This window comes from Microplitis mediator, chromosome 10 (genome assembly GCF_029852145.1).
Source record: "Microplitis mediator isolate UGA2020A chromosome 10, iyMicMedi2.1, whole genome shotgun sequence".
Taxonomy (NCBI): Eukaryota; Metazoa; Arthropoda; class Insecta; order Hymenoptera; family Braconidae; genus Microplitis; species Microplitis mediator.
Window position 1 is genome coordinate 10,086,835 of NC_079978.1, and position 13,860 is coordinate 10,100,694.

The 13,860-nt window shown below is 31.4% G+C and overlaps 2 protein-coding genes across 9 annotated transcripts; one reads left to right on the top strand and one right to left on the bottom strand.

The window, feature by feature from the left end:
- The first annotated feature begins 60 nt into the window (after window positions 1-60).
- On the top strand, window positions 61-6,350 carry LOC130675564 (polycomb protein Asx-like). Of its 3 annotated transcripts, none has more exons than XM_057481326.1 (8): window positions 61-338; window positions 420-1,038; window positions 1,113-1,369; window positions 1,468-2,676; window positions 2,755-3,045; window positions 3,119-3,988; window positions 4,095-4,337; window positions 4,494-6,350. In XM_057481326.1, the coding sequence occupies exons 2-8, from the start codon at window positions 750-752 to the stop codon at window positions 4,917-4,919; spliced, it is 3,585 nt and encodes a 1,194-aa protein (XP_057337309.1). In that variant the 5' UTR covers window positions 61-338; window positions 420-749; the 3' UTR covers window positions 4,920-6,350. The 3 variants fall into 3 exon arrangements, with proteins under 3 accessions (XP_057337309.1, XP_057337307.1, XP_057337308.1); XM_057481324.1 differs by having other exon boundaries at window positions 61-295; XM_057481325.1 differs by having other exon boundaries at window positions 61-1,038.
- Window positions 6,203-13,827, bottom strand: LOC130675566 (protein spire). 6 transcript variants are annotated; one of them, XM_057481331.1, is made up of 14 exons: window positions 13,158-13,827; window positions 13,045-13,076; window positions 12,846-12,969; window positions 12,628-12,764; window positions 12,334-12,555; window positions 12,004-12,033; window positions 11,539-11,802; window positions 11,324-11,450; window positions 10,064-10,249; window positions 9,758-9,843; window positions 9,124-9,678; window positions 8,766-9,014; window positions 8,386-8,672; window positions 6,203-8,309 (listed from the first exon to the last, which is right to left on the bottom strand). In XM_057481331.1, exons 1-14 carry the CDS (start codon window positions 13,429-13,431, stop codon window positions 8,066-8,068), a joined length of 2,817 nt encoding a protein of 938 aa, XP_057337314.1. In that variant the 5' UTR covers window positions 13,432-13,827; the 3' UTR covers window positions 6,203-8,065. The 6 variants fall into 6 exon arrangements, with proteins under 6 accessions (XP_057337314.1, XP_057337315.1, XP_057337311.1 ...); XM_057481332.1 differs by having other exon boundaries at window positions 10,094-10,279; XM_057481328.1 differs by having other exon boundaries at window positions 6,203-8,306; window positions 10,064-10,279.
- Between the last annotated feature and the right edge of the window lie 33 nt (window positions 13,828-13,860).

Genomic DNA, 13,860 nt, shown 5'->3' on the forward strand with positions numbered 1-13,860 from the left:
ATGTCCTCAGTAAAGTGAAATTCAATTTTATCAACAGCAGATTGAACAGACAAAGTCAAAAAACAAATGAGAAAAATATCAGTGTACGCCATGTATTTTAGTGATTGCTTTGTTATTAATAAATACTATCACAATTTACTATTGAATAATATCGATTGTTAGTTATCATATATAAATATAACAAATGTTTCTTAACAATTGATAACAATAAAAATCTAAAGTTGATTTGTCAATTACCTTTGATTCAAATACGCAGCTGCAACATGGCCGAACAAAGCAAAATCGCGAGAGAGTTGTGAGTGTTACGCATTGCAGCCTAAGTACTTTTATCACCAAGTGTATATATTTAAAAAATTAAGAAAAAATGCTATTGTTATACTTACAGTAATACATATTCATGTGTAATTTATGATTGACAGATTATAATTAAAGCTGCTTACTAAGAAATAAAAAGTTCACAAGATCCATCTGACTTGAGGAAGCAAATAATTCCTGATTATCATCATGTTTTCATTTTTCGCTATGCCAGATAAAAAATTAACGGGCTATCGAAAAGAGTAGGATCATCATTTATTGTATTGAGTAATCGGAGCAATGATGTTAGGATACGACTGATTTGTCGTAAACATCGTCAAGTACTTCCTCGATGACCGGTTTAGATTATAGAATTGTTTTTCGTTCAATCGAGATGATCTTGACGGTGTATGAATTATTTAATATATGATGATATGAATTATAAATATAGCTAAATGCATACTATGGATATCGAGGTGGAGACGAGTAAAGCCGATGGGATTGGTGAAATAAATCCCGGTTGCTCCGGGTATTCTGGAATGGTTCATAGTAAAAAAGTTATTAAACATGCCCTGCGTCAGCAAGCGAAGAGGCGACGAAAAAATACAACAATTGCATCTGGTAATTCACGAACACTTCCTCGTATTGTTGTTAAACCTCTTGCACCTCCACCGGCTCCGTCGCCACCTCCACCGTCTAATGATCCACCACCTCCAACACCCAATATGCAACATTCTACGATAGGTAATTAATCTTATTTTAATTAACAATTTTTATTTTTTAAATATTTATTTAATTACATTGATTTATTGTTGTAGTGGAAGAACCAGCTGCAACAATGAGAGAAGTCTTAGCAAGTTTACCAGGATTCAGTTTGAAATCTAGTAGAAGACGTTCCACAAAAAGACTTTCAGCGGCCGCTCAGTTGGAAGCTGGTTTAGTAGATCTTGAATCTCCGGCTAGTATCCTCGCGAGTACAAGTCTTCGGGCATTGTTAAACAGGCATACCTTCCAAGGACTTCCTCCTTTGTATCAGAGGAAGCTCGCTCAATTATTGCCTGCTGTCGATAGACAAGTAATTTGAAATGATGTTATTAATTATTAGTTTTAAATTAATATTTAAAAAAAAATATCTTAATATAATATTTATTTCAAATGTATTTACCTTTTTAGGATGCTGCTACTTCTGGATTAAATAACGAATTTTTTGCTCGCGCTTGTCTAGAATGGCGAAAACGGCTAGCTGAAGGTGAATTTACACCCGAGAACCAGCAGAGACTGAAGATGGAGGCAGAGAAGGACAAAAATAAACTTGATCCTTGGAAACTAAAACACTTTGAGCCTATTTGGGGTGAAAAGCGAGAACCTAAATTCAGACTTGGTTTACATTGTATGAATGAACCAAGAACTGGTGGAGCAGTTACAAGGTCAAGTTTACGTCTTAGATTAGAATCTACTCATGAGCAATATACACCTGAATTATATCAACGACCTGTTATAACCACCGATAAAATTGAAGAGACTGATGTTCCGACGAGAATAAATCCACCGGTCCCTGAGACACCAAGTATTATTTCTGATACATCACACGATCCTTTGATAAAGGATATTACGACGTCTGAAGTAGAAAATAGACTAGAGCAACCAGCTAGTAATAATATTGTAGAAACAGTCATAACTAATGGAATAATTGAGAAAGAGAGTAATGAAGAAGAAGAATGTCATAAAGAAGAATTGGAAAAAGCTGAAAGTCCTGTAGAAACTGAAACCCCAATGGAAATTAATCAAACAAATATTTCTGAGGTACTCGAAGTAGAAATTCAACCTGAAGAAGAATCGAAAGAACCAGAAGTAATAACATCACCAAGTACTGAGGAAAAAATTCATTTAGAAGAACAGATAATTGAAGTACTAGCACCAGTTGTCGAAGAAATAACAACAGTAGTTACGAGTGTTACACCAACAATGATTGTAACAACATCTGATTTAGAACATTCACAAGAATTTACTGTTAGTGAACAAATTGAATGTCAATCTCAGGATGAGTGTGATACAATAACTGAACTTACAATGAGTTTATCTGAAGTATCAGAGATCCAAGTACTGCATGATACCGATGATAATTTTGATGCACAATTTGATTCTTCGAGAACTGATAGTGATAAAATGTTTGAGATATCTGAGTGTGAAAATGCTGCTGCAGTTGAAAGTATATCCGCTCATGATTCTGTTAAATCTGATAGTGTTATTCTTGAAGAACACGATGTTATTAATGTTCAGATTAATGCTGACGCTATTAGCGCCACTTCAGCAGACTCAGAACCTATTCCTGATGCCATGGAAATTGATAGTGAAACACTTCAACGTATTCATGAACTTGAGGTAAGTATTATTTATTTATTTATTTTTTTTTATATTCATGTGAACAAAAACAATTTAATCGTTAATTTTAATATCTAGGTACGAGGAGAAATGAGAGAAGCTTATGAAGAAATTTCAGGTTGTACGGAAGAAATAATTTATCCGATATTGGAAGGTATGGAAATGGGTTCAAGTGGGTCGGAAGAAACTGACACTCAAGAAGTAACAGAAACAACAGAAGATATTAGAGAACAGTCTGATATTGTAGAAATTAATGAAGATGAAGAACTTCGTGATGCTAATAATTATGTATGTTCTGAAATGTTAGAATGCAGCTGGCCTGTAGATGCGACAGTAACCAACAATAATTCAACTATTGATGATAATTCAGTAAGTCTAAATTATCTTGATATTAAATATTATCGACTAGTTTATTTATAGTTTGTGTTATTTTTTTTTTCAGTCTCAAGAAGATCTACAGGTACCCTGGCCTTTAGTTGCAGCTGCGCTGGATGGCTCCGTTGCCGCAAACATCACAGTAACAACACAAGATGAGTGCAATGATACTTCGACAACAACAGACTCAACAACATCAAATCAACAAGCTCAAGTTCAACAACAACAGCAATCGCCATTTGTCAACGAGACTTCCACTGAGTCAGTAAACTGTATATCGTTACCGGTTGTCCAGAGTACACCCTTCCAATCAGATGGTATAACAATAAGTACTCCAGCAACAAGTTGTCTCTTAAAAAATGTTCAAACATCACAAAGCCCACCCATTATTACTTTTCCAACTCTACAACCAATACGATTTGTTCCAACGCGATTACACACAAGTCACACCACTACTCCAACAACAGCATTAACAAGTACATTGCCAACACGAATCTCAACTCAACAACATAATCAGACGACGCATCAGGTTAATGTTGCTCGCTCGACTGAAGAAATTGTACAATTGGCTCAGAGTAATATGACTCGTGTTAATACTCCGAATAATATCAGTATCAGAAGCAATTCACTTCAACCACATCAGCATGTTCAAGCAACAGTTGGTGTAACGACTGCGGGACATCCACAAAGTGCAATAGTTGTCCAACATCAAACACCTATTCCGGTAACACAATCTCGGCCAATTGTTGCAAACATGCAACCGCAGCAATTTGTAAATACAAATGTCACTGCTAGATCGGCACGTTCTTCAGGCCCTGGAAGTTATCGTGGATCGAGGAATGGTAATAAAGAACAAAGCAGTGGTAGATCGAGAACCTCAACTAAAGAACCGCCTGGAGCTGTTAATTTAGAACGAAGTTATCAAATTTGTCAAGCGGTTAGTTGTCAATATTATTGTTATTATTATTGTATCATTTATTCATTACAATTATAAATAGTTTTTACATCAGTTATAATTTATTATTATTTTATTATTCATTCAGGTTATCCAAAGTTCACCGAATAGAGATCAATTGAAAGCTCATTTGAAGCCACCACCCAGTCTTCTTGCCCGTGGAGATGGTGCATTTACTACAAGTAAATCTGGTGGTCGTACAATTACGACAGTTAAAACACAAAAGCCACATCAGACATCACATCAACATCAAAAAAATAATCAAAATAAAACTCAAGCAGTAATGCTGAGACAAGTTTTTGCTACAGCACGTCAACCATCGGCTGTTGAGGTTTGTATAAATTAATGTGAATAAAATTATTATTTATAATTTTCTTAACAATGTGATTTATCTTAAAGATGAACTCAGGTAACTTGTGAGAGTTTATTATACTAATAATTTATTGTATTTATATTTTTCAACAACTTAAATATTATTAATTTTCAGGTGACAGAAAATAGCAATACTTCAGTTGCGCAGCTTGGTACTAATGGCGCGGGTAATTTTGGCCAGTACATTTTGGTACAAAGAACTGGAGTAAGCGATGGAGCACCACGCGCATCGTCAGCTCCGCCATTGCCACCTCAAATTGCTGGAATCGGTGTTGGAGTACATTTAGTACGAGGACGACCTGCAAGTGCTGGGGAAGGATCACATCAGGCTGTTACACTAAAAGCAAGAGGGACATCTGACGGTCGAGGTAGTGGAGGCGCTGAGCCTGGTGCACCAGGTGTTATAATGGGTGGTGATCCTCCACCTCCTTGTGAGTGTAGTATCCGCGGTGCCATGGTTATTTGTCGTCAGTGCGGGGCATTTTGTCATGACGATTGTATCGGACCTCAACGTATTTGCGCGACTTGTCTTATACGCTGACGTTGAAAAATAAATGCAAATAAAGATGAACTTGATACTTGTTAGAAAAAACAAAAAAAAAAAAAAAATTAAAATCATGTGAAGTCATGAGATTTCGTGTTATATCCATGACGTGATACTAAAAGTCTTTATTTACGATATAAAGCGAGAATGAAAAAACTTGAAAGAATGGAGTTTAGAAATAAGCTCATGTATCGTCGCATTTGCTATTAAGTTATTTTTCTTACTCATCAGAAGTCTTATCTATATTTTTTTTAATAATTCGTATAGTGTACTTGTTTCGTCAATCTTGCTATAAAAAAATATAAAAAAACATGCGGCATCTTCCTTTTGCATGAATTATTATATATTTAAAAAAAAAATAAATGTAGATTTAATTTTTAAAATTGTATAAAAAGAAACAGCTCATTTTTCTAATTATCATCAAAATAACACTTGATCTAGTGTTTGTCTAGGAATTAAAGCGTTAAATTAATTATTGGTATAAGAAAATATAAATTTTGATGTACATCGTTTGTTTATACAGTATGAACGTCCACGATAAAGCTTGCTTTTGATCTATACTGTTTAATAAATGACCGAGTTTAAAATACAGGTATACAAATAATAAAAAATAAATAAATTATCTGTTTTTCTCTTACACGCTTAAGGCGCGTCAAAGCTCAACATTTAAAAAATAAATAAATAATTAATAAAAACAACTAACAAAAATGTTCTCATCACAAAATAATGAAATTCAATAGCGAGATTTGAAGGCACAGTGTAAATAATTCTCATCTCGTTTTTTGATATTTCATTCGTTTAAAAAAATCTATGCAAGATTGTTCAGGAAAATAATTTTTAACAAAAATTACGCAAGCATACTCATACAAAAAAAAAAAAAAAAAAGGTGAATAGTACAACACAAAATGTATGCCTAGAAATCAACAAATTAAATACTTAGATAAAACAAATTTTAATGTTTTAATCTTATTGAATATAATTAATGTAGTCTATAAATTTTTTTTTTATTTTTATTTTTATTTTTTTTTATTGTTTATGATATTTATATTTTTTGTTATTATAATACTTTTGTTATTGTATTATTAAGGAGAATTTTTCAGCTGGATATACATATTTTTATTTAATTTTACTATTTATCAACTTTTTATTTATTTTATTTTATTTTTTTTTTTATATAGATTTTATTTAACAACGTTTTATTACTTACTCACAGACCTACTAATTTATTATTTATTATAAATTCTAGTTTGTGAGTAAATGATTATTAATTCGTTGTTATATATTAACTTAAATTAATGTTTAATAACTTATAAATGCACCATTGTGGAAGTATATTTTGCTGTTATGATAGAGCTTTTATAACTTTTTGTCACAAAGTAAAGTCTGGACTATTAACATATTTATTCAGCTCATGCAATATTTTTTTTTTATATAAAAAAATTAATTATAAAACAGTTGAATATTAATGATTAATACAATCTTTTTTATCGAGTACGTAATTATTTGAAAGTTGTAATTTAAATATATATTAAATCTTGACAATTTTCGTCAGGTATCAAGATTAAAAGTAATTTCGTTTTGATAAATGCAATTTAAAGTAAGCTTGGAATTTTAATTTTAATTAACAAGATAAGAAAATAATTATCAATAACTCTTTCGTCATCATGAGCATGAGCAATAATAATAAATAAGTAATAATATATAAAGAATGAATAATAAATTGATAGAGTATAAATTTTTGAGTTTTAAAAAATTGAATTTTTTGTTAACTACAACTTAAGTCTTTTAACGTCGTTTGCTTTTTTTCATCAATCAAAAATTTACAAATATATATAACAAATAAAAAATAATTCATACAAACTCATAATTAAAATTAAAATTACAACTTAATTAACATTTTAGATCTATTTGTGACAATGTTTTATATTGGCCTCAGACAGCGAGAAAAATTTCAATTACACTTTACCATACATCATACACGGTAATTATATCTATTAACTAATTTCTTTAAATATTCATACATCTCTTTTCCTATAATTATTTATTTTTTTCTTATATACTAATATATTAAATTTATTTTCATATATATATTATTAATATGAATTTATCTTTGATGTCCCGCTTTTATTTGTTACTTAACTTTTTTTTCAGTCAACGGCGATAAAAATTAATAAATAATATGTAGAAGGGGCCTGCCCATTTTTTCAGAACAAAAAAAAACAATTACAGTACCATGCAAAATAATAAATTTATTAACAGGATTAAATTGTAAATAAATTTGACAATTGTTATATTTAATTTTATCCATTAGACAAAACAAACTCGATGTCTTAAAGACGAAATAATAGTTTTCATTGTGTGAAACTAAGTCATTGTATGATAATGCTCACTTAAGTTTATTTATGTGTACTTTAATGATCAACATTAAATACTTGCTATTGATACCGAGTCAACGGAATACTGTGGCAAGAGTCAAGCATTTATAATTAAACATATTTTATTTTCTCTATTATAACAAAAGATTAAAGCAACAATATACTTTTTCTTGTTAAACTATTTTCTCAGAATTAATCATTATTATTTATTCAGCATTTATGTACATGCGTGTAATAATTTTTTTAATTTTTCTCCATTCAATTATTTAATTGTTAATTGTTAATTATAAATTGTCAACGATTTTTTTTTTTCGGAAAATTAATTAAGAATAATATACCAAATAGTAATAGCATATGTCATGAGAATTGACTTATTTTATTAAATTGTACTCTATTCGTCGTTAATTATTTTTATTTTTTTTGTTAATGACACTTTCACTACATACCAATTAGGCCACGAGTTTACCGCCGTTTTAATACGGCAATAGTAATTTAACAAACGTCGTTGATCACGCTTGTGTTATTAATTATCCAGTTTATTAAATATACAATAATCCTTTTTGTCAGTTTTTTTTTAAGATAAAATACTACACGCTGATTAATACCTGGTACTTTGGGCCCCAGTTAAATATCTACAATAATATCGCCATCATTCGTTTTATTTTCTCTCTCTCTCTCTCTGTTATTTTTTAATTCTTTTTCGAACCACATTAATACATCTATCTAATCTACAGCAATGGGTTCAATATATAATGATTTAATATGAATTTAAACATATGCCGGTGAAAGATTGAGAGTAAGACGTGATATAACATTGTTGCGTATTGTCGCCCGAGTACTACGGGAACTTTTAATAATTTGAATTACCATAATACGACAATCATGACAAACAACCATTGATACACCCCGAAGTCGTTCTGCTACAAGAGGCTCACTTCCAATACCAGGACCAAGACTACCAATAGCACTATTAGACATACGACTTGGACTGCCGCCAACTTTTGGATACCTACTGTTTGGGGAAAAATTTCATTAATAAAAACATTTGGCATAAATTTTCTAGAGTTTATATAATAAATATAACAGACCTCCGGTCTAAAAGATCGTCTCTGCGACCTAAAGACGTAGGTGTTGAACCAGGAGTAAGATTGTCAGCTGGAGTTGCAGGATTAGGTGTTGATAATGGTGTTCCATTATTTAATGCTGGATCACGACGTCGATGAGCGGGTGATGCTGGAGCCGAGCCAACTGCTCCACCAGGTCTTGGCCATGGATTTCTTGTTGAATCTGGTTCGGAATTTGATGGAGAAAGAAGTAAACCAGGTGACAATAATACCACAGGTACATGAGCGAAATGTTCTGTTGGAATACGCATCTAAGATGTGAATAAAAAAATCAATACATTAATAACTAAAGATTCAAGATAAGATATTTAATATGACATTAGCTAGATAGAGTTACAATTTACCTTTGAGTAGCATTTGACACAAACAGTTCTTTCACAAAGTCTACAGCGTTGTCCCCAGGGACCAAGAATACCAAAACGGGTTTTCAAGCATAAGAAACACACACGACGTTTCTCTACATCTTCTTTTACTCTACCCTCAACCGGCAATGATTCTAACTCGGCTTTTGTTAAAACACTACGGATGTGAACTATTTCTTCGAGGGTTAATGAGAGTCTTTCATCAAGAAACATGTCACCAAGAGATGGTTTCTGTATTTAAATTTTTTAAAATTTTCGCAACAGATTATTATTATTATAATCAAAATTAGATCCTAAAACTATTATTATTAAGACGATAACATTTTAAATTATTACTCACTCTATCACTGTCAGACTGATTTGTATGGTGTTTATTATCAGATTCAACAGTGGTGTGTGATTTCATGAGAATTCTTTCTCTGGCACGAGGACTAATACTTGGACTTACATTCGGACTGGGATTTAAACTCATTCGCATATCATTTCCCATGACTCCAGCATGTTGGCGGCTTTGAGGCCTTGAATGCGGTACTGAACAAGTCCCAGAGAATGCAATCAAAGGTTTTGTGCTACAACGACCAGTGTGCTTTCGTGCTGATGCGCGTCTTGATGGACATTGTGTTGCTAAATCATACGATTCTAATTGAGCGTCACAAAATCGATGATATTCATTTTGGGTCAAACGAAGTTTTCCTGTTTTTCTCCAAGGATTTGCTGAGCTTTTGTCATCATCATCTTCAATGTCACCACCAACGTGAGGTCTACCTCCGAACCATTTAGATTTTTGATACATTTCATTATCATTATCTGCTGGTTCGTCTTCATCCTCAAATCTGGTCACCGCGTATTCATCATCTTCATCATCATCATCTTCATCATCTTCTTCGATGTCAAGCTATAAAATACCGAAAAAAAAAAAAAAAAAATACATAAGTATATGTCAAGATTATATAAATAATTATTTAGATATTTACTTTAAAATCAACTGGGATAAGTTTTCTCTGTTGCTTCTTGACAGCTTGATCTCCAGTTTCAGATTCTACTGCCTCTTGTCCATCATCTATATTAACAAATAAATTAAATAATTTAATGAAAGACATGAAAAATTGAAACCATCAATATAAAACCCACATTTGTCATTAATATAAAATTATAGATTGATCATGATGTGACATGTCAAGAAGGTTCATGTGCCAACTGTCTCACAATAGCCAACTACCTTGCATAAAAAAAAAACAAAAATAATAGATGATACATGAGATGACGATGATGATGATTACCTGATGCCCTAATTCGTCTCCTACACTTACGATTCCGAGCCTTAGTTTCAGCAGGTTTGCTAAGACGTTGACGGGGCTTTGGTACCGGATGCGACCCTTGACCTTCTGAATGACGCCACTGAGCTGCAACATCTTGAGCTGGTTCCTGCTCTTGTACCTGTTCAGCTTGAGCTGGAGGCACTTCACCTAATACAATACGACGTGATTCACCACCAACTGCCAGAAGCATTTCGTATTTTTACACTCAATCCTCATGGAAGGGCACACAAAAACTTTTAGCTCAAACTTGAGTTCATTTTGTTCGTCTTAATGACGGTAAACATCTATTACATTTCAATTGTGATCCATAATAAAATATTCCTACTAGATTTTTTGTATTCATACTAGAATTTTTTTTTAACTAAGTTCAATTATTTAACAAAAAAGGAATAAACAAACTATAGGAATGACGTGATACGCTTTTTAACTTATGATGATGACTAACTCTTGGTTAAAGGTTTTCGCGGTGACTATTTACAGCACACGAGGAAATTTATCGGATAATTTAAGGTCTATATACACGCGCGGGCGCACCTCTGGTTTTCCCTCTTTTCTACGACCATGCGATTATTGATCGTCTTTAACTGACTGGAGGGTCGCTCTCCCTTTTCGTGGTCACCCGGAATTTACTAAGTAAAGATGTCAGAAAAAGAGAGATAGAGAAGCCCAACATATGCGCAAGGTAAGAAACACCTGTTTCGAGTCAACATCTTGAGAAATACAATTATATACATATATATTTAAAAAAAAAAAAAACAGTTAATATCATTAGCCAAATTTATTAATTACTTTTCCAAACATTAAATTTAATTTATAAATCCTTTTTTAATTATTACGTAAAATCGAAAAACTCTTTTGTATCTTATTTACATTAAAAAAATATAAAATTTATTTACGTCATAATTAATATCTCATATTAGATAAAAAATAATTTATTATATACAACCGATAAAAAATCTACAGGGTTTACAAATCAATGCGCAAGAGCCAATTGTGACGCATGTCAGCAAAATGACAATCATGATTGTGACTCATTACCAGAAAGTAATTGAAAGGTCACAAGGTTAAAGGTAAAGGATAATTTAATCCTAATATAACGTGTAATTTTACTCTATATATTAAACTTTGCTGAATACTTTGAGTTACTAGGGTCAAATCCAATAAACTACTTTCCCCAGTGAGCAAAAGGTTAATTTAATAATAATTTAATGGAAGACTTACCTTTTTTCTCATTGAGCTGACGTTCTCGACAAGATCTCAAAGGTCTAGGAGGTTTTTTGATACTTTCCATCAATAACTCACGCATTGTAGACTGTTTTCTTCTAGGTGGTAGTTGTCTTTCCGATGCCTATTAATATTTAAATCAATTATGTTATAATATATTTAATCGTAACAAATTGAATTTAAAAATTTTTTTTAAATAATAAAAGACATACTTTTTTTAGTGGAGGTCTACTGCGAATAAATTCTAAGACTACAGCACGTGCATCTTTTGTCACACGTGGAGAAGGTGCTGGTGTTTTTTTGAGATTATATCTACGTTCTCTAATGTCATTCATGAGAATCTCGTAAGGAGTCAATTCAAACTCAGTCCCACGTCCTTTACTGTGAGCACGACCACGTTTTCCCAAGTTCTCTTCAACTTTTTTTAGTTTTATTCCACGTCGTAGCTCACCGATCACTTGTACCCAGAATCGTGCCTAAGGATTTTAAATATTATTAACAACTTTTCAGCATAAAAAAGAAAGAAAAAATACATGATTGCACTTAATTGGGTTATTACAAAATGTTAAAATAAATTTATGATGATGAAGAAAGTAATAATCATTTAAACCATGCCAATGTCTAATAAATATTTTAAACACATTTAAGCTAATTTTATATGACATTAAATGACATACTTGTATCGCTCGCCAAATCCTAATGTCAGTCTGGGAGAATAAATTAATTTTTAAATTATAAAATAGACTTGATTTCACATTTAAATCAATTGATTTAAAGTCAATGTGTTATTGTAAATTATTTGAGTTTCATTTTACAATCTCGTTCTATTGTTTCATATGTAAGGTAAGAGACCCAGTACCCGATCGCTCATGTATTTATAAAAATATATTTATTAAATTTTACTAAATATATCTTTATAAATACATGGAGTGTTCGGGTACTAGTTCCCTGATTGGGTACTAGGTCTTTTATCTTATACATTTTTTTTTGAATAAATAATATTTTACCCAGTCATCATAGCCAAGAGTATCCAACTGTTGACAAGATGCTACAGCGTGTTTTGGCTCAGAATGTTTTGAAAAATTTGTAGGACTATCGTGAAATCGTTCAACTGCAACTTTTTCAAGGAACTGCGTTAATTCAAGTGCTTCATGGACAAATGCTCGGATTACTGCTCTGTAATGAACATCTGCTTGTTCTTCAGTTCCCTGCACATGCTTGACGCATACCTAAATAAAATTAAAAATTTTGAATTAATATTTTATTTATCATCAATTTTTATAAATTATTTTAATTTTTACTTGAATAATGTTCTTCAAACTATAATAATCAGGATTGCTAATGTATGAGCCATTCTCATGTGGTTCATCCATTTCTGCTTCAGAGTCACGTCCAATACCTTCATCATCAGTTTCATGTCGTTCTTCAGGTTCATATTCTAATTTATAACAAAAAATAAATATTGAATGATACATTTTTAAAGTTTAAAAATATAAAAATTTCTTATCTATATCAATACCTTCATCGCAGCTTGTCATCAAATTAATCAAATCTTTTAAATCCAAGGACAATCGTCTCTCTTCTTTTTGATCCAACCGGAAATCTAGAGCCTTGAAAATTAAAACTCCCAGTGAAAAAACGACCTATAAAAAATTATTAAAATATAAGACCGGTTTAAAATAAATTATGATTTTTTAGTTGTTTGTTAATTTGCTTACCTTCCTTTCTGATGAATGCATAGCATGTGAGTCTACAAAACAAATAAATATTTAAATTGAATACCAGCTTGAATATTTATTTTAACTGTTGATTAAACAAATAATATATTAACCTGTAGGTAAATCCAGCAAGACATAACCTTCTTTATGCAATAAAATTTGAGTAAGACGAGTCAATTCTTGTAATTTATTTGGTCCAAGTGCTGCGAGACATTTAGCAGTTTGATGACAAACTGCCCAAGCTTGCTCCTGTCCAATTGGTCCATTAAATGATAATAAAGTATCTTCAAGATTTAACGTATCATCACAATTTAATCTACAGTTCAAACGACGAGTTCTAGGTTTCGGTATTGGTTTATCCATATTTTTTTTTAATTTTTCACTCATATTTTTGTCGTATAAATATAATAAATATTATGTTCCACCACTATGATATAAATCTCTCAGCTTAACCCATCGGTGCAGATTTGGATGGCAGTTTCGGATGGAATAAAATATTTATAATTATAAATAATAAAATTTACAAAAAAAAAAAAAAAATATCTAATACCAAATAAGTAAAATTAATATAAATGTTTTTTAAAATGTCTATTGAATAAATAAAAATCAGTATATGTATAAGTCGTAAGAATATATTTTGTTGGTATTTTATTATTAGAAAAAATAATAAAATTGCTTAGTTCTCAATTCTCTTTGAAAATCACTACGCTACTGCTACTGTATGCGATCACTGCGTTATTTTTTCCAGGTGAATACAGCTGACTGTGAAGATTTTTTTTTTGTTTACATTTACTTGAAGTTAGTCACGAATTAATA